Source organism: Ambystoma mexicanum, chromosome 2q (genome assembly GCF_040938575.1).
Source record: "Ambystoma mexicanum isolate Mex_15411 chromosome 2q, UKY_AmexF1_1, whole genome shotgun sequence".
NCBI lineage: Eukaryota > Metazoa > Chordata > Amphibia > Caudata > Ambystomatidae > Ambystoma > Ambystoma mexicanum.
In genome coordinates this window covers 918,982,825-919,001,707 of record NC_090924.1, presented here as the reverse complement: position 1 = coordinate 919,001,707, position 18,883 = coordinate 918,982,825, and the positions used below count along the sequence as shown (strand labels likewise).

At 50.7% G+C, this 18,883-nt stretch overlaps 1 protein-coding gene across 3 annotated transcripts in view; it reads left to right on the top strand.

The window, feature by feature from the left end:
• Window positions 1-18,883, top strand: part of HNRNPA2B1 (heterogeneous nuclear ribonucleoprotein A2/B1) — a 594,776-nt gene that overhangs the window by 52,949 nt on the left and 522,944 nt on the right. For all 3 annotated transcript variants that reach the window (XM_069648208.1, XM_069648207.1, XM_069648209.1), the window contains exon 4: window positions 12,003-12,213. In XM_069648208.1, the coding sequence (XP_069504309.1) occupies window positions 12,003-12,213 (211 nt within the window). The remainder of the gene's footprint in view (window positions 1-12,002; window positions 12,214-18,883) is intronic.

Here is an 18,883-nt window from a genome sequence, read left to right as displayed (position 1 = left end):
AGCCTTCTACTGGTTTGAGAGACACTGGGGCAAGCATGACAGTGGTGGACAGGACCCTGCTCAAGCCAGAGGACTATGAAGGTGCTCCTCTGCAAACCACCAGGTTAGCTGGTGGGCCTCCCAAATTATCGCCTGTAGCCCTAGTCACACTCATGATTGGAGACAAGACAGCAAAGCTTCCTGTCCTGGTTCAGGACAATGTCCCTGCTAACATTTTGTTAGGGAATGATCTAGTAGAGTTGGGGTTGATCTCGGATGGTCTTCCCATGACTGCTGCTGCAGTCACTAGGTCACAGGTGACACCGGGTCTGGCTGTGAGTCAGGTATCCGAGCCAAAGGCGAGGCCTAAGGCAAGAAGAAGGAAGACCAAGAAGGCCACCTCTGTGGAGGGAACACCTTCTCTTCCTGCTGTTCCGACAGCACCCATTGGGATCCATACTCCGGACGGGCTGGGTCCAGTGGAAAACCCAAACTCAACTCCTGTGGGAGAAGAGACAGAAGACTCTCCTGTGGGAGAGGTTCTCAACCCAGAGGAGCACCCCGACCTTCAATGCTTGTTAGCTGAAGGGGGACCCTCCCGGGCAGACTTCTGTAAGGGACAGAGAGAGTGCCACTCTCTCGAGGGCCTGAGGAAACAGGCCCTGTCCCAGGCACAAGGTGAAGTGCCTAGGACATTCAAGATTTATTGGGAGGGTGAGCTCCTTGTTAGTGAGCCCACTAAGCCCGAACCTGGTGCCCGCAAGAGGTTGGTGGTACCCCAGGTTTACAGGCCCTTCCTACTGCAGTTGGCGCATGAGGTGCCCTTGGCTGGTCATCTTGGGACCAAGAAGACTAAGCAGAGGCTCTCTGTCCATTTCTACTGGCCACGGATGGGAGTAGAGGTGGAGTCCCACTGCAGGACCTGCCCAACTTGTCAGTTGTCTGGCAAGACTGGAGGCAGGGTCATTGCCCCACTGCAGCCATTACCAGTGGTTGGCACACCATTTGAGAGGGTGGGCATCGACATCGTCGGTCCCCTTGACCCTCCCACTTCAGGTGGACATCGGTTCATCCTGGTCTTGGTAGATCATGCCACCAGGTACCCTGAGGCAATACCCCTTCGGACTGTTACTGCCAAGGTGGTTGCCAGGGCTCTCCTGGGCATTTTCACCCGTGTTGGATTCCCCAAGGAGGTTGTCTCTGACCGAGGATCCAACTTCATGTCTAGTTACATGAAAACCATGTGGAAAGAGTGCGGGGTAACCTACAAGTTCTCCACCTCTTACCACCCCCAGACCAATGGTCTGGTTGAGAGATTTAACAAAACTCTCAAGGGCATGCTAGGTGCTTTGGAAGAGCCCCTAAGGAGGAAATGGGATCTCCTCCTGCCATGCCTGCTGTTTGCTTACAGAGAGGTACCTCAAGAGGGTGTTGGTTTCAGCCCCTTTGAGTTACTCTTTGGACATCCCGTGAGGGGGCCCCTCGCCTTGATCCGAGAAGGCTTGGAAGCCACCCCTCCAGGTCCCGCCAAGCAAGTGGGGGACTATGTGTTAGGCCTCAGGCGGAGGATGACACAAATGATGGGTCAGGCAACAGCAAATCTCAAGGCCAGCCAGGAATTGAATAAGTACTGGCATGACCTGAAAGCTTCGCAAGTGGATTGGACTCCGGGACAGGAAATCCTTGTGATGGAGCCTACCAAGCCTAGAGCTTTGGCAGACAAGTGGACTGGACCCTTCAGGATCATCTCCAAGATGGGCGAAGTCAATTATCTGGTGGACATGGGAGCCTCTGGGGTAGCCCCCCAGGTATTCCATGTCAACAGGCTCAAGCCTTTCCACAGGCGAGCCGAGGTCTCATGTCTCTTGCTAGCTTCAGGGCAAGAAGAGGATGAGAGTGAGCCCCTTCCTGATTTGCTGCATAGCAACCCTCAGGATGGCTCAGTGGAGGGAGTACAACTCTCTCCCGATTTGACAACAGAGCAGCAGAGGGCCTGCCGGGCTTTGCTCCAGCAGTATGCCCCTCTGTTTTCACTGACACCGGGCCTTACACCGTGGTGTAAGCACGAAATTGACACTGGTGACAGTGTGCCTGTCAAAAGCAGGAGCTATCGTATGTCAGATACCGTCAAAAACCACATCCAGGCTGAGGTCGCCAAGATGTTGGATCTGGGTGTTATTGAACCCTCCACCAGTCCCTGGTCCAGTCCAGTGGTCCTTGTCCCCAAGGCAAGTTCCCCGGCGGGTACCAAGGATTGGAGGTTCTGTGTGGACTACCGAGGAGTCAATGCCGTCACCAAAACTGACGCGCACCCATTGCCCAGGGCTGATGAGCTCGTGGACACTATAGGTGCTGCCAAATTTGTGAGCACCTTTGACCTTACCTCAGGCTATTGGCAAATAGCTCTGACGGACCATGCCAAGGAAAAGACGGCATTCTCCACACCTGAGGGACTCTACCAGTTTAGGGTCATGCCCTTTGGGTTGAAGAATGCCCCTGCCACCTTCCAGAGATTGGTCAACCATGCGCTCAGTGGGCTGGAAGCCTTTTGTGTGGCTTACTTAGACGACATTGCCGTCTACAGTTCCACCTGGGAAGAGCATTTGACACATCTGGATAAGGTGTTGCAGGCCTTGAAAAGGGCTAACCTCACTATCAAGGCCACCAAGTGCCAGATAGCTCAGGGGAAAGTTACCTATCTTGGTCATGAGGTAGGAGGGGGTCAAATCCAACCTCTCTCCAGTAAAGTACAGGACGTACAGAACTGGGAGACGCCCACTACTCAAACCCAGGTGAGAGCCTTTTTGGGCCTCACTGGGTACTATCGCAATTTCATGGCAGACTATGGAACCATAGCTGCACCCCTGACAGCTCTAACTTCACCCAAACAGCCTAGGAAGGTTAATTGGACTGAAGACTGTCAGAGGGCCTTTGATGGCTTGAAAGAAAGTCTGTGTAGGGCACCTGTGTTGAGTGCGCCTGACTACAGCCGACCCTTTATCGTCCAGACGGATGCCTGCGACACCGGAATTGGAGCTGTCTTGTCCCAGTTAGATGACAAAGGGAGAGAACATCCTATCATATTCATCAGTAGACAACTCAAGGGTAGAGAACTTAGGTGGGCTACTGTTGAAAAGGAATGTTTTAGTATAGTTTGGAGCCTTAGGCGTTTTAGGCCCTACCTTACGGGGTCCACCTTCAAGGTCCAAACAGATCATAAGCCCCTGAAGTGGCTTATGCAGATGAAGGGTGAGAATCCGAAATTGCTCAGGTGGTCGATTAGCCTACAAGGGCTAGACTTCACCATAGAGCACAGACCAGGGAAGAGTCACGATAATGCAGATGGCCTTTCCAGAAGGTATGTTGACCGTCTGGATGAGGGTGTCTATCCCGTGGGAGATTAGGCACCCTCCACCTCAGTCTGGGGGGGGCGACTGTGATGCCGGAAATGCATCTGAGGGACAGGGCCTCTGAATCCTTGTCCTTTTTCTGTTTTTACCGTGTGTTCTGTCATGTTTTCTGCCCAGGAGTCCATGAGGGACTCCTGGCAGTGCAGCTCTCTTTTGGTTTGGTGAACAGACCCATGGGATACCCTTATGGCACCCATGGGTAGGGGTACAACCCTGTGCCCCTAGTGTATGTTTTTGGGCACCTGTGGGTGGCCCACAGAGCAGGGTATGGGCTGGTGGCAGCTCCATGCTAAACTTGACAGGTGCTCTGGGTGTCCTCCATTTCGGGATACCCAGGCCCTGCCATTGGGATCAGTTGATTCCTGATAGAAACAAGATGGCCCCTGTGGCCTCTTGCTTTCTATTGCCTGTTGTCTTGTTTTTCCCAAAGTCCTGGGAAGCCCTGGCTCTGTCCCTTCCCCCTGGCTGGCTGTTGGGTGGAAGTTCCATATATGGTGTTGTTGTGAAGGCCCAGCTAGACTGACTGGAGCCTTCCCAGTGACTGTATGTTATGGGTACCTCCTGTGGGTGGGACCTGGGTGAATGGAGTGTGTGACCAATATACACTCCTTGTTGTGGTTGTCTGGTTTCTGGCATGAGAGACAAAGACTGAGACAGCCCTGCCCGAAACTGGCCTGAATGCAGTGTGTAGTGTTGAATGGCTGGGTACTTGTCCCAATCCACATTCCTTGTTGTGAGTGTCTGAAAGGGAGGAGTGTGGCCTGAATGCACTGTGTGCCTGATTGGCTGACTGACTGCATGAATGCCCTTCTGTGTGATTGGCTGCTGTGTGTGTGCCAGCAGTGTGGATGAGAGACAGAATAGTATATCTGGGGACCTCTCACCACTGGAAATTGTTCAGAAGCATTCAGAAGCTGAGTCTCCACTCAAGAGTAACTGGATTTGCTGATCCTCGACGTCCAGCTGGAAGAAGAAGACTTGCTGTGGCATTTGCTTCGACGGAACTGAAGGTTGTCGAAATCGTCGAGGACTGACCCGAGAGAGGACCTGGCTAGGCGCCCTCTTCCCGTGCTCCGAGGGACCATCGAGCACCGCTGAATCTTCGCCGAAGCGCCCTGGAAGTCAGACCCTCGAAAGGCTGCCGACCCGAGACGGGACCGCCGAGGAGATCGAAGTGAAGCACCCGGACATCGACGCTGTCGAAGTCCATTGCCGTCGACCAGGGTTCGCAGGTCTGTGTAACCGCTGGAGGCCCGTCGAAGTTGTGTTGCCCCGCCGTGGGAACCACTTGACGCCATGCCGCCGACGACCGGAGCCGTCCGCTCCTTGCCTAAGAACATTTGCCTTGAAGGACTCCCTCGTCCGCATCGTCGGCCGCTTTGTCCCGCCGGAGAAAGTCGAGGACGACCAACGCGCCGAGGAGAATCCGCCGGTGGGTTTCCCGCCACCTCACGACCCCAAAGACTCGAGCGACTCGACGCCCTTGCTGGGCCACCGTCACCCACAATCTTTGCGGTCCAGAACTAGTGTCGCCGAGGTGCCCCGCACGCCTCTTCCTCGCAGGACGCCGACGTCTCGACGCCGACGAGCACCGCTCGGATCGAAGCCTGCCGCCTCATCGACGCCGTTCTACCTTGTTTGTTGTCGGACGTTCGACGCCCCGTGTCTCCCGCTTGAAAGGGAAGGCATTCAAGAAGGGCCGTCGATTCCCCGACACCGAACACCGAGTTCCTCGACGCTTCTCGACGCCTCTCGACGATCCGTGACTCCTGCTTTAAAGGGGGTCATTCAAGAAGGATCTGTCGACGCCTCTTCGAAGAACTCGACTCCACCAGGTACATTGGGGGGGTAAAAACATTATAGGAGAGAAATAGACTATTGAACAATATATGGACTGGGCTGGTGTTAGATCTCTTTATTTTACAGGTTGCCCAGGTGGGGGGATCTCCACACAGAACTGTGTCCAGTGGTAGGGGCCAGTATTCTGCCTATTGTTTCAACCCTCTGTTATCTCTCCTCTCTCTATTGCTGGTTTCCTTCTTATTGATCTGTGTGCCATTTTAACAGTATTGTGAATGCACTTTAATGAGGTCTAATATTAGTGGTACCACTTTAGAATTGTAGATATTTACCATTGCTGATTTTCCTGAGCACAAAGTGCGTTATTGTGATAAGTGTACATAACCCTTGAATATTAATTATATAAAGACTGTGTTTTCAGTAATACAGTGTGTGGACATTCCTCTGTGGGGGCTTGGGGGATACACTGTACTTAAGAACCAGCCTGCATCACCTCCTGAGAAGCTAGGCCTTGATTGCTCGTCCATAGCTACCGTAATCGAGAATCTTGGCTGGGGTCTTCTGTGCCTCTCCTCTACCATATAGAGAGCGGAAGTACAGACCCCCCCCACCGGTCTTGACACAAGGATCGTCTAGTTTTTCATCGAAGTTTCTAGAAGGCCACGTGGCCTACTCTGCACCTCTCCTTCTCGTCTGCCATGGCCGGAAGTACCCTATTCATGCTCTGCTCCAGCTGCAGACTGCGAAACAACATGATTGTGGAGGACAAACCCCTTCAATGCCCCTCCTGTCTTCACCCGGACCACAAAGAAGAGGATTGCGAGATCTGCCTTGGGTTCTCTAAGAGAAGAATGAAGGATCGTCGCAGTAGACTGGCGGCGTGGCTAAGCCAAGGCCTCTGCCCTGTGCCTAAAGCAGGGTCATGCCTCACCCAGGACCGGCCGGTACAAGGAGCAGGCTTCTGTGCGCCATCCGTGGCGGCCCAAGACAAGAGGAGTCTGGGTTGCAGCGCAAGCGGGGTCCCAAAATTATCAACCTCACCATCTACCTTCATCTCCAGCCATCGATCAAGCTCCTCCTGGAAAAGGAAATGACAAACCCGGATAAGCTGTGGGAGAAGCCCGAGAAGTCTAGGATTGAAGAAAAGCCAGCCGGCCTGATCAAGAAGGCTCAGGCGTCGCAGGAAAATAGTTTTTTGACGATTGAGATGGTGGTGGGCGTGCTCTCGAAGGCCAAAGATGCTGACCCTGTGAAGGTAGCCCAGAGTGTCCCTACCCCTGAGGTGGGAGAACTCAGCAGGGGCGGTGGCGAAGACACCGGTAAAGAGGATGCCGTCGCCAAGACCCCTCAGGGTTCAAAAACAGGGGGTGGGGGCAGTGATGAGGTCAAAGGCCAGCCACAGGCCATGCCCCAAGACATGGATGTTTCTCCAGCATGGGGTCTGGCATGGATTCACATGCTCATGAATATTCCCTGTTATGCAGGTAATCCTCTGTAAAAGAAAAACAGTTTCACTTTCACTTACAAACTGTCTTTCTCCTGTAAACCAATCACTGAGCTCTGGGTCATACTGTCCCCCGCCAATGACTGCCCTCTCCCCAAGCCCCTCCTCTGGCACCCATCTTTAGATTGTCACCGCACATTCAAGTGTTGGGAGTCCTCGTATTTTGCTCTGAGAGCTTTTCTATGTTTTCATGCTTTTTCGTGTGCTCTTTCGTTACTTTGACCGGCAAGCAGGGTTCAGTTTGTCAGCATCTTTCATCGCCTCTCAAGGGCAAGAATCATCAAGCGTTACATCGAAGATTTCAGAAGGCCATCGGGCCTACACCGGATGAGAAGGACTGAGGTTCTTTTCAAGCTCTGCTCCAGCTTTGGATTGAGAAATGTTTTTGTGGAGGACAAACCCTTCCACTGCCTCTGTCTCCATCCGGACCACAAGGAAGTGCATTGCAAAATTTACCTGCGTTTCACCAAATGCACCGCCAAGGATTGGCACAGTAGATTGCCGGCGTGGCTCAATGCCAAGGCCTCTGCCCTGTGTGGCAAGCAGGGGCATGCCTCACCCAGGACTGGCTGGTCCGAGGAGCAGGCTTCTAAGTCCTTGGAGGGCGCTGCATCCGTGGGGGCCCAAGACGAGGTCAAGCACTGCGTGTCAGTTTCCGTCGAGGTTGTCGCGCAGGCGGGTTCTGTGATGCGCAGGGTGCACTCATCTTTGCTGTTTGCCTCAAGCCATCGCTCCAGCTTCTCCTCAAAGAGAAAATGGGCTAAGCCCAGGAAACTTTGGGAGAAGACCAAGGCGCAGGGTAACGTGTCCGACCTACCCCTGAAGGCCCAGGTTGTCCAGGAAAAGTCATCCTGAGAAAAGGATGCCAGCCCGGCTCCGACCCCTCAGGATACAAAAACGGGGGGGGTGCAGTGGAGGCCTCTACCGTGCTCCAGGACACAGATATTTCTTCTTCAGATGAGGACATGTCCGTTCACATGGTCCCTCAGGACGTGGAGGACAATGACTGAGGAATCGTTGAGGGGAACAACGTGGGCGCTGGGCCCAGCAAGCCTACCCGCCACCTCCCAGGGACGTATCGCTGGACATCCTGTCAACTCTCCACACGCTGGTGACTGTACCAGGCCCCCCGCCGGCAAAGAGGAAATGGCATCCCACGCCGCCTCATCAACTACCAAACATGCCCCCCCAAGGATACAGGGACAGACATGGCGACGACGGACACGGACGACAGCAGCGTTTCCTCGCCGACGAGAGCTTCTCCACTGTACAAAGTGGGATTGTTCCATGCCATGGTCGCCCGGGCATCTGAGCTCTTCATGCTGACACCAGAAGAGAACAAGAAGGAAGGTTTCCTTTAGCAGGGAAGATAGTTTCCTGGACGACTTTTGGGATGAGGGCCTGGCGCTGATGAGGAATCCCGCCTCAGCCTAGGTGAAAAGAGACGGGCTGGAAAAGAAATACTGGGTGCCAGAGTCTGCACCCAAGTGCCTGCGGTCGCAGCCCTCCTTGGACTCTGCTGCTGTGAGGAAGGAGTCCTCAAATTCATAGTCTTCAGCCTCAGTTCCCCCAGACAGTGAGGGGGAGAAGTTGGACGCCATGGGTAGGAAGGTGATATACTCGGTGGCAAAGACGGTCAAAGCAGCGAATGCTCTTGCGATCCTGGCCAGATACGACAGGGAGCTGTGGTATAGGATGGCTTCGCTGCTGAAATTTCTCCCCGAAGAAAAGCGGGTCAAGGTGCTGGAGATCCTCCAGGAGGGCGAGGTGGCATCGGACCATGCCATCACTGTGGCCCACGACGTCATGGACACTGGGGTCCTCCAGATGAGGAATAGTGTCTGCCTCTGTCGTGGCTGTTTGAAAGCCACCAACTTTCAGCAGAAAGGATGGTCCTGGACCTGCCGTTCAACAATCTCTTGGGGAAGGCTGTCGACTAATCGTTGCAAGCCATCAAGACCGACGCGGAGACGGCCCGTGCCCTGGGCACACTTCAGCAGCATCGCCCTTACTTTCGTGCCTTGGGAGGCAAATCCAGAAGATCGTCTGAGGGTTTCCGCAGGGATCATCCTCGTACCGCCAACCCTCCCGTTCCATGACCCAGGAGGCCTAAAGGGGTCGTTCCAAGCATTTCGGAGGTGGCTGCTGCTGTCGTCTTTCCCATGGCGGCACGCAGGCCCCAAAGCATGATTGAAGCGGCCAGGACGTCTGGCTCCCGCCCATGGAGGCCGGCTGGCGGGCTTCGTCAGCGAGTGGGAAAAGATCTCCACTGACCGATGGGTGCTGGACTTTCTCGCCTACGGACACCTTCTAGAATTCCAACCGAATTGTCTTTGGGTACCACCGGTGGCCCAGCAGGAGCAGCACATCCCTCAGCTCTTGCAGGAAGTACGGGCTATGTTCAGAAAAGGGGCTATAGAGCTGGTTCTAAAGCGACTCCGGGGCTCCAGAATCTACTCCAGAAACTTCTTGGTAAAGAAGACTGGGAGCTGGAGGCCCATTCTCGACCTGCGGCATCTAAACAAATTCCTAAAGTCCCAGAAATTAAGGATGGTTGTGTTGCAACACGTGCACTGCCAATGGGAGGAAGGGGACTTCCTGACGTCGGTGGATCTAGAGGACGCTTACTTCCATGTCCTCATTCATGAAAAGCATCGGAGGTTACTGCGCTTCGTCGTACAGGGAAAGCACTACCAATTCATGGCCCTCCCTTCGGACTGAAGTCAGCGCCTAGGGTGTTTACGAAGTGCCTGGCACCAGTGGCGGCCATTCCACGTCTGCAAGGGATACATGTGTACCCCGTACCTCGATGACTGGCTCAACCGGGCCAAGTCCAGGAAAATCGCTGTCTAACACATTGACAGGGCTGTCCGGCTGCTGACTAATCTGGGGTTCTCGGTGAACTATCCAGAGTCCTGCTTGATTCCATCGCAGAAAGCACTGTTCCTGGGGTCCAGGCTCAACATGGTCTCCTGCCTGGCAACCCCCTCAGAAGAACGAATAGCGCCCATTTTGAGCAAGGTGCAACAACTGCTGGCACTGAAGATCACCATGGTACGGACCATCAAGTTGCTGCTCGGCATGAAGTTGTTGTGATCAGTCTCTGCAGGTTGCGGATGCTTTCCCTTCAGGGGTTCCTGGACACTCGTGGGTCCAGGTGTCCATAAGCTTCAAAGACAGGATTATGCTTGATGAGGAGTTCCGTCAAGCGATAAGGTGGTGAGGCATGTGCTCCAGCATCGCTGGGGGCACAGATTTTCAGAGTCTTCCGTACCAAGAGATGGTCAGAACGGACACTTCCCTGGAAGGCTGACAAGCCCACACCTGACGTATCCACGCCAGAGGCCTGTGGCTACCGGAGGAGAGGGATCTCCACATCAATGTCCTGGAACTTCAAGCAGTGTTCTGGGCCCTCAAGTCGTTCGTTCCGTCCCTCAAGGGCAAGGTGGTGAGGGTCTTCATGGACAGTACCACCATGATGTTTTACATCAGGTAAAAGGGGGGGCAACAGATCCCAGCGTCCTCCTCAGACCCAACCCCACCCCATTCTCCCCTTCTTCAGGTCCTGAGGGGTCGGCCTTGGGCTGAGGTCCAGCATCCTCTTCTCCAAATCTTCTCCATGGGCCTGGCTGGAAGGGAGTGTACTCTGGCCGCCACCGGAGTACCCTGCGGGTCACCCCCTTTCGCCTTGGAGAGGGCGCCAGCAACCATCTCGATGGAATAGGATGTCTTGGAATAGGATGTCTTGGCCTGGATCACCTAGGCCTGAGCTGGCAGGACGGACACGTGTTCTTCCTTGGCCTTCTCCGATCTCTTGCAGCTTCCCTGGAGTAGCTGACTTTCTCTTGGAAAAAGAGCTGGAGCGATGGCTGGAGATCACGGCTGATGGAGACGATGAACGTGCCCCGACTGGCGCGGGTCCCGCTTGCGCGGCGACCCCGGCGGAAGCGGACTCACAGTGCTTGCCCTCGTCTTGGGCCCCCATGAGTGGAGCGCCCTCAAAGGACTTAGAAGCCTGCTGTGGGTGGCCATATTCATGGGGGAACTTCCCCGTGTACCACACGGTGTAGGGGCCTTGGCCTTGCACCACGTCACTAGTCGGACGTGCCTGTCATTCATCGTGCGCTTGGAGAAGCCATGGCAGATCTCGCAATCTTCTTCCTGTGCGTCGGGTGTAGACCATGCAGGCACTGGGAATGCTTGTCGTCTGTGAAAACATTCCACAAACTGCAGCTGGCATAGAGCTTGAAGAGGGAAGCTCTGTCCTTTGCCTGACATGATCCGGCGCTGTGTAGGCCCGATGTTCTTCTGTACACTTCCAAGAAGAAACCACTCTACAATTTAAGCCGTTCAGGGGCAAAGAAAGCTGCTGAAAAACAGGTCCACGTTAATCGGATGGTAAACTATGGAGAGCATGGGCTCGATTGAAGAAAACAGACTTTTCCTACTGAAAAAGCCCAAAAAAATGCAGAAGGCTCTAAAAGCAAAACGCGAGGACTCCCAAAACTTGAACGTGTGGTACAAATCTGAAGATGACTGCCAGAGGAGAGGCTTGGGGAGAGGGCAGTCATTAGCTGGGGGCAGTACGACCCAGAGCTCAGTGATTGGTTTATAGAAGAAAGACTGTTTATAAATGAGTGAAAAGGTTTTTCTTTTGATTATTTGTTTGCTTTTATGCAAGTGTGTAAAAAGACTACCCTCTTGCCCCCTGTCCCAGATGGGACTTAAATGTCATCCTTACTAAACTTATGGGCCCTCCTTTTGAGCCAATGCACAAAGCTAGTCTTAAGGTCTTAAGGTTTTCTCCTATGACTGCTTTTCTGGTAGTTATTACTTCCATTAGGAGGGTAAGTGAACTGTAAGTAATCTTGGTTAAAGACCAATTTGTTACCATTCATAAGGACACAGTGAGTTTGCGCACACATCCACGATTTACACCTACATTCATTTCTAAATTCCATGAACATCAATCCATGGAACTTCCATTTGTCTTTCAAAATCCAACTAATTCCGCTGAAAGAAGTCTCCATACACTAGATGTTCGGAGAGCAAGTACTAATTCAATAAAACAAAACCACTTGTAATGGACAGTCTTATCTTACTACTTTTCTTGGCAATTTGTAAGACTGTCCATTACAAGTGACCACATGTATGTAGATGTACTAAGCTTTAGGACTGCTTTTTGTTAAACTGCTATGTATTTATGTATGTAGACTGCCAGCCTAACCTCTTATGAAAGGTGACAATGAGTTTGTTTTAAATAAGCTGGTTTACCACTTCAGCTCTGTATGTCCAATTTCCTTTCTTAGGAATCTGGAAAGCCTGGTGCCCATGTAACTGTGAAAAAATTGTTTGTCGGTGGAATAAAAGAAGACACAGATGAACACCACTTGAGAGACTATTTTGAGGAGTATGGGAACATCGAAAGCATTGAAGTTATTGCCGATAAGCAGTCGGGCAAAAAAAGAGGCTTTGGATTTGTTACATTTGATGACCATGATCCAGTAGATAAAGTTGTTTGTAAGTGAACTTAATTTTGACATTTTATATCAATCTAGAGTCAGTGATTTGAGTGGTTTTGTACTGGTCCTTTAGCTAGTTCACATACTCCTTTTTGATTCCTGCGTCCTGTCCCAATTCCTCTATACTGATTGAAGTCCATCCCACGTGGATGGTTGTTGGCCCTTTTCGTGAGTGGTCAGAAATGTGAGGCGGAAAACTTTTGGAAGATTTCTCAAAATGTGCCATTTTATTAAAGTATACATTTCGATAAACTCCTTACTAGCCAAACAACTATTTCCCTGCCTACCATAAAGTAAAGGGAACACTCTAACAAAAGTATATCTGGCCCTCATGCTTGTACAAAAATACATAAGAAAATAGATGCTAATTCACAACATTAGCAACTCCATTTGTAATGTATTGAGTCTTTTGTTATAACTTGGGTGAAATCCCCATCCCCAGATTTTAGGTTACTCCATTCTAATGTTCAACAAAAAGAAACAAGAAAATCTGGGTTTGCAACCAAGTTCCAACACAGTTCTTGGCATCCTCACTTTGTCAAAAGTAAGTTCTGTTAAATCAATGTTCAACCAAAAGACCAATTCTTCTTTGAATTTTAAAGTCCACTTCAAACACCATGGCTGTTCTTGCTCAAGGTGCGTTGCCACACTTTGTGTATGTCAAAGAAAATAGAAACGCAGCTTCATTTGAGCTGTCTTCTTATAGCACCATAAATCGTAGTTTACAACTTTTGTCAGGATGACTAACACTTCTGCTTCTACTGAGTTAACTCCAGGTTCACCGCTAGAGAAAGTCGCCATGCGGGTCTATTCGCCTGCCCGATAGTGTTCCACATTCAACAGTGCTTCAGAAGTCTTACATCTACTGACAACCACAGGTTTTACCACAGCGCCAGTAGTGTAAGCAAGGCACTCTTCTTCTGAACATTCAACTTCCCGAAGGGCAGCCTCTTTGCCACTCTTGTCTTTCTGCCACACCAACAAACAAAATGCTTTCAGGATGTTTTTCTACCTTTCCTCCTTTGGCAATGTGAGTTCTGATACCAGTTTCTATACCAGCTTTGAGGGGACAATGAAAATCGGCATGCTTTACCCTTCTATAATTCTGCATTCACCCCTTCTCTTCCTGCCAACCAGAGCAGCTCAGTTGTATGCCTTGTTGTTAGTCTTTCTCTTTTGGCTTTGAATAATATTTTTAAAATTAGGCTTTGGCAATGCTTGCACACTTCTTGGCTTGGGAAAATGTTTATACCACTCTTGGCTCGGGGAAATGACTGCACCAATCTTGGGTTAAGTTAATATTTACATCACTCTTGGCTTTGAGGAATGCATGTTCCCTGCAGTTCAAAAATGTAAAGTTCAGTCACGTTCGTGTAAGTGGTACAGTGTTCTTCTGTTTTACAAATGATCCTCCTGGGTAACCTTTACTTTCAGGATCATTTTTTAACCACGTGATGTGTATTTCAGCTTCTTTTCAATGGTTTAATATTCAATTAAGACTATTCTGGCATTTTCACTTATATGCCAGTGCTGCTTCAATTTTCCTCATACGTCCCGTCTCCTTTCCTCCATCCTTGCTATGGGTGTCCCCAACATGGGGACGGTTCTTGAACCTTTGGCAGCGAAAAATGTAGCTTCCCCTTTAAATTTAGTATTGGGCGTGGCCTCAGGCGTGGGAACGCCCCACTGAGGACCCACCCTCCAGTCCTCACCTCAGTCCCTTTTTCTGCATGAACTGTTGGATCTGGTAGCCAGCGCAGAGACTTTTAGCTTTCCTCTTGCTCCCAGTTTTTGATTTTTCAATCTCATTGAACTTTTTTGGTGCCTTGCTTGCCCTGTCGCATGTTGGCTGCAGGAGGATTCACAAGATGTGCCACATGCGAATGCTCGGTCCCTGCTTCAGACACCTGTGTCCTCTTGAGTGTTTGGGACCCGACCACCACTGGGACTCCGATGTGAGGCATCCATGGCATCCTGCCCCCTTGGGTTTGTGACTAGAATTGTGTTTTTTCTTTTGTGAGCGCTGTGCACTCTTTGCCCAGCATTTCTTCCGTTGTCCGCTCCCTCCCTTGTTCCGCCCCTCTCCCCTGTTAGAACCTTGGCCTACTTTAGCAAATCCCTCATGGCTGCCCACTGCGCGTTGCCACCCCCTGCGGCCAAGGACCCAGAGGTAAAGGACAGCTCCTACAGAAGCTGCTGCTGGTGGTGTCTGCCGGTGTCAGCCAGGGAAGCAAGAAGCCTGCAGCCATCAATCTGCTGTGACTGGTAAAGTAAGTGTGGTGGGTCAGGGGTTGCAGCAATCCCTGCACCCCACTAAACTGACCCACCCATCTAATTACTCTTGTTATTATAAAAAAGGTAGCAGGCGCCCATCTAGAAAGAACATGGCATGATAACCTGTTCTGTGTATTTTTCCCCTCACTTTGAGAGTCTGCAGCCATCGCTTATTGCTCACTTTACTTTTCACAAAGGAGGAATAGCCATTTGCAGATCAGTCTTTGTCCCGCCCACAAGAGCAGTCCAGCACCGAAATGCCTGGCAAACCTCCTTTGAACAAGAGTGCCAACAGCAATCCCAGACACGTGTCTCGGCCTAGTCTGGCCTAATCAGTGAGGTGGAGCTGTGCCTCTTTGAGCACAGTGAGGGAGAGGTCCATGTTATGATAAAACTCCCATGTATGCAGGATGGCTACTAGGAGTATGTGGACCCCGAATGCATGGAAGGCCTAACTCCTTCCCTTCCCAAAAGGAACGCAGACCCAGACCGACCGGCAGCCAAAACCAACAAGGATCGGAACATGGAACATGCTCCTGGATCGTCTGTGATCTCTGGCTCACAGGCCAGTTTTTAGTCAAATCCACGTCACAATGACTTTCACAACCTGGGCCCTTCTCCGGCAAACCTATCGAGCGTGTGGATTGGGCGTTGAGTGATAGTCCACCTATGGCAGACCCTACAGCTGTTAGTTCATTGGCTCTCCCATGTCGGATGGCTGGCCTGGTTCATCCCCAAAAAATAAGTCTACAATGTTGCAGTGTGAGGGTCTGATCATTGGTGTGTGCCCCTTGCTGCCCTCCCCTAGGCCCCTGTACTGTGATTGGCTAGAGCGGTGTCCCCCCCACACCTCTAGGCCTGGGACCCAAATCTGTTTTCTGTTGAGTGTAGCTTTTTCAAGGTAAAAAGAACTGTCTGCATGTAACGTGTGTACAACACTAAAGACTGAGTGCTTGTTCTCACCATGCAACACTTGGCTTCACTGTAACAACTTTGTTGCAAGCCTTTGTCTGGCTGCCAGAGACTGTTCCGCTTCCCAGCTGCTAGTTTCGGTTCATCGGCTCGGTCGGTCACGTGTCCAGAGACCATGTTTTGGAGCTCTGCGGCTCTTGAATTAGTCTGAATTCCTTTATTTATGTTTATTGCAGCTGGTGCTACTGTAGTTCAGGGAATGGAATGTCACTTGAATCTAGGTGCCCTTGGCAGCTGGCTTTGTCCCACACGTTCGCTCTTCTGTGTAGCCTGAATTCGCTCAGCTCGGCTTCATCCGAGGGTATGCAGCCTGTTTGCAATTTCCCTAAGCCATAACGGGCCTCTACATTCTGTAATGTCCATAGGTTAGTAGTTTATGGCTCAGTCAGGTCCTTCAGGTGCCCCTGCAGTTTTGTAGGGTTATTTGCATATAAGCATCTGCAAGCTCTTAAACAGGATCTCTTGCTTCTTGCGATTTCTGTCGCTGCGGTCAAGGTAGTGACAAAATAATAAAAGTGTAGACAGCATGTATATGTCTCTGCCTTATAACTTATAGAACTGTATGCATTCGTGTATTCGGGTGCGTGATTATGTCCCGATGTGTGGATGACGCATGTGCTTCGTGTCTAACGCTGCTATGTCATGAAGTTTCGTAACAACATTGAACCGGTGGTCTTGGCGTTTTTAGTCGAGGCTGTCAATTGACGTGTCCCTAAAGGCGTCCAGAGCCTCCTCATCCACTCTAGGCAGTATGTGTGCTGGCCCTGGCTGTATGGTTGGCGGAGTGGGTACCTTTCAACGTATTTGTCAATCTGTCGGGAATGGTATGAACAATCCTGGTTCTTCCTGTTCTTCTGTCTAGCGGAAGCTGGAGTAGATTTCGACCTTCCACCCCTCTGGTAGACTTGTCGACCACTTCACGAAAGAACCATTAGTCTCCTTTAAGTTGCCATATCTTCGTCTATCCTCTGAGGTGCCCATAATAGTTTACATGATCATCAAAAAACCAGTACATGCAAGCGCACACTCCTTCAGGGTTGCACCAAACGCACTTCCCTTTATACTTCCTTGGGTCACTGGGATTGTCCACCTCTGTCCCTTGTCGGAAAGAGGTCACACATTGTTATTCTCTTAGTCTGTCATCCATCGCTGCTCCTATGCTCCCATCCATTAGTATTTGCATTCCTATTGCTTCTTATGCTGTTTTCTTGCAACTTCCAATGCAGATGTTGATCCTACACAGGGATGCTGCCCCCAGGGCCAGTGCTCTATCACCTTTAGTCCATCTGCCAGCCACGATGGCATCCATGACCAAAGATATGCTAAACCACTCCTGTCCTTCCCTGCTGCACGTGCTTCGTCCTCCATCTTCGCGTGCAACTGCATCTGTGAGTTCCGGTATCTTCGTCATTGGCGGGTATGAATGTGCAAAAGGAACTCCCTATTTTTGTGCAAACTCCTCCTTCCATTGCTGTGAGAAGATCCAGAACGTATCTGTTCTGGAGCTTCTCAAATCTTAGTGTTCTTAAAGCGTTGGACCCATTAACAGTAGAATTTGTTACCATCCACTCCCAACAAGGTCTTTGTAAGCATTTGCGTATGTCTGTACTCTGGGTATCAGCGATGTAAAGAACATTTGTGTTCGGCTGAACCGTCTGTGTTGTGCTGGTACTTCGTCCAAGGCTGTTTCTGATTTGCCTGAGAAACAATCCCGACCACCCACTTTCCACTCCACTCAGTCCTTTTTGCTCGTCAGTCATTTCTACTGGGGCAGGTGGTATTACTCTAGTGAGCTTTTCTTCCTTTTATTGTTTTCCATTTTCAAAAGTCGTAAGCTTCACATCTTTCTTGGGTACCACCAACAATGGCATGTTGATGTGCGCTGGTGGGCATACTCCTCCCCAGTTAGTGGAAGTTTCTCATGTGCTTTAGACTTGCATGCCCAATAGTGATCCATCAGCACTGCTGTCCCTGCTCCCATTGCTTGGATAATCTCAACCGCCTTGCATCCCACATTTTCACCAACTTCCTCATCGCCATTGTGTTGGTAACACAGAGCCAGTGTCTTCAAATGAATTGCCATTGTGATAGCTTCATTTTGTACCCAGGTTACCCGCTTTGCACTCCTGTCCAACTTCCTCAGGCACTTGTCATTTTCTTAATACACTTAATGTCTTGCTTCCCACCACTCCATCTTCCCAGCCATTGTTGGTGTATACGCGTCCATAGATCAAGATCTGTGGTCTCTGCCGGCAGCCAGGCTCTCCTCCTACTTCCTTTGTTCTTGTCCAGGGGCATGACAATTCCTTCAGTTTAACAGTCTTTGTCTCCCCCTTTTCTGGCCCATCAGTTATGTATTGCAACACTTCATCACGCTGCCAGTAACTGTTCATCCTGTCTAATGTCTTGATGTAGCTATCTTCATATGGGTAGATTCCCTTTGACATCCATCTTAAGGTTGCTGTCTTTCCCTGGAATCTGCCTCGCGTCTGGACCATCGCGAGGTACAACAAGCACTGCGATTTGGCTTCCGGTATTTCAGCTGCAATAAACGTTCTCGAAGTACTCATGGCGTAGGGTATTAAGGAGCCGATATAACCCCTCTCCCCGGTGGTGTACATGAGCTTGTACTACCTGTTTATTACTCGTGCTGTGTACATGAGCTACATGTCAACTCCCTTCATGTCTGTCAACACTGCGCTTAGCTCTCCTTAACTTAGCAGCAGTGTCCCCTCTTCCAACTGACATGGTAGTTCCTCCTGCTTGGGTCGGTGGAATGTTAGTAGGGGGTACAGCAGTAGCATGCATTGCGAAGAAGAGCTGCTACACTATAATGCCCAACGCTCAGTGGGAATCGCACACCAGAGTCAACACAAAGTTTATTTTTTCCGACATGACCACTCTTACTCTGCATAGTCCGTGCAGCTGAAGAGATGATAGAGTTGCCTGTCTGGAAATTGCAAGAAAGGCGTTATTGTTTTAATAGTTGTCTGTACCCTCAAGCTCTGCAAACTAAATAGTCACTAATGGCGAATACGAAGACCTCTCAAACTTTCCTTACTAAGGCATATCGGAGTGTGGGCAGAACGGGATAAGCACTTTGTTCAAGTTGTGGGTATGCTTGTGCCAAATATTCTATAAACACAAAGAAATATACTTCAGGGGATCAGGCTCTGAATCGCCTGGGTCTCCTTGTATAGTGCACATATTTTTCGGAGAATGCTTCAGGGTGGTCAGTGGGTGGTAACATCAGGGCAATTCTCCAGCATTGGATCTTTCATGGATTCACATGCTTAGAATATTCCCCGTCGTCAGGCTGGGAATCCCCGGTACATTATATAGACCCTTTCCCGTAGGAAAACTTTTTCGACGCTTATGCGTCCTATCCACCTCGTTTTGTATCATGCGTGCCCGCACCGTCA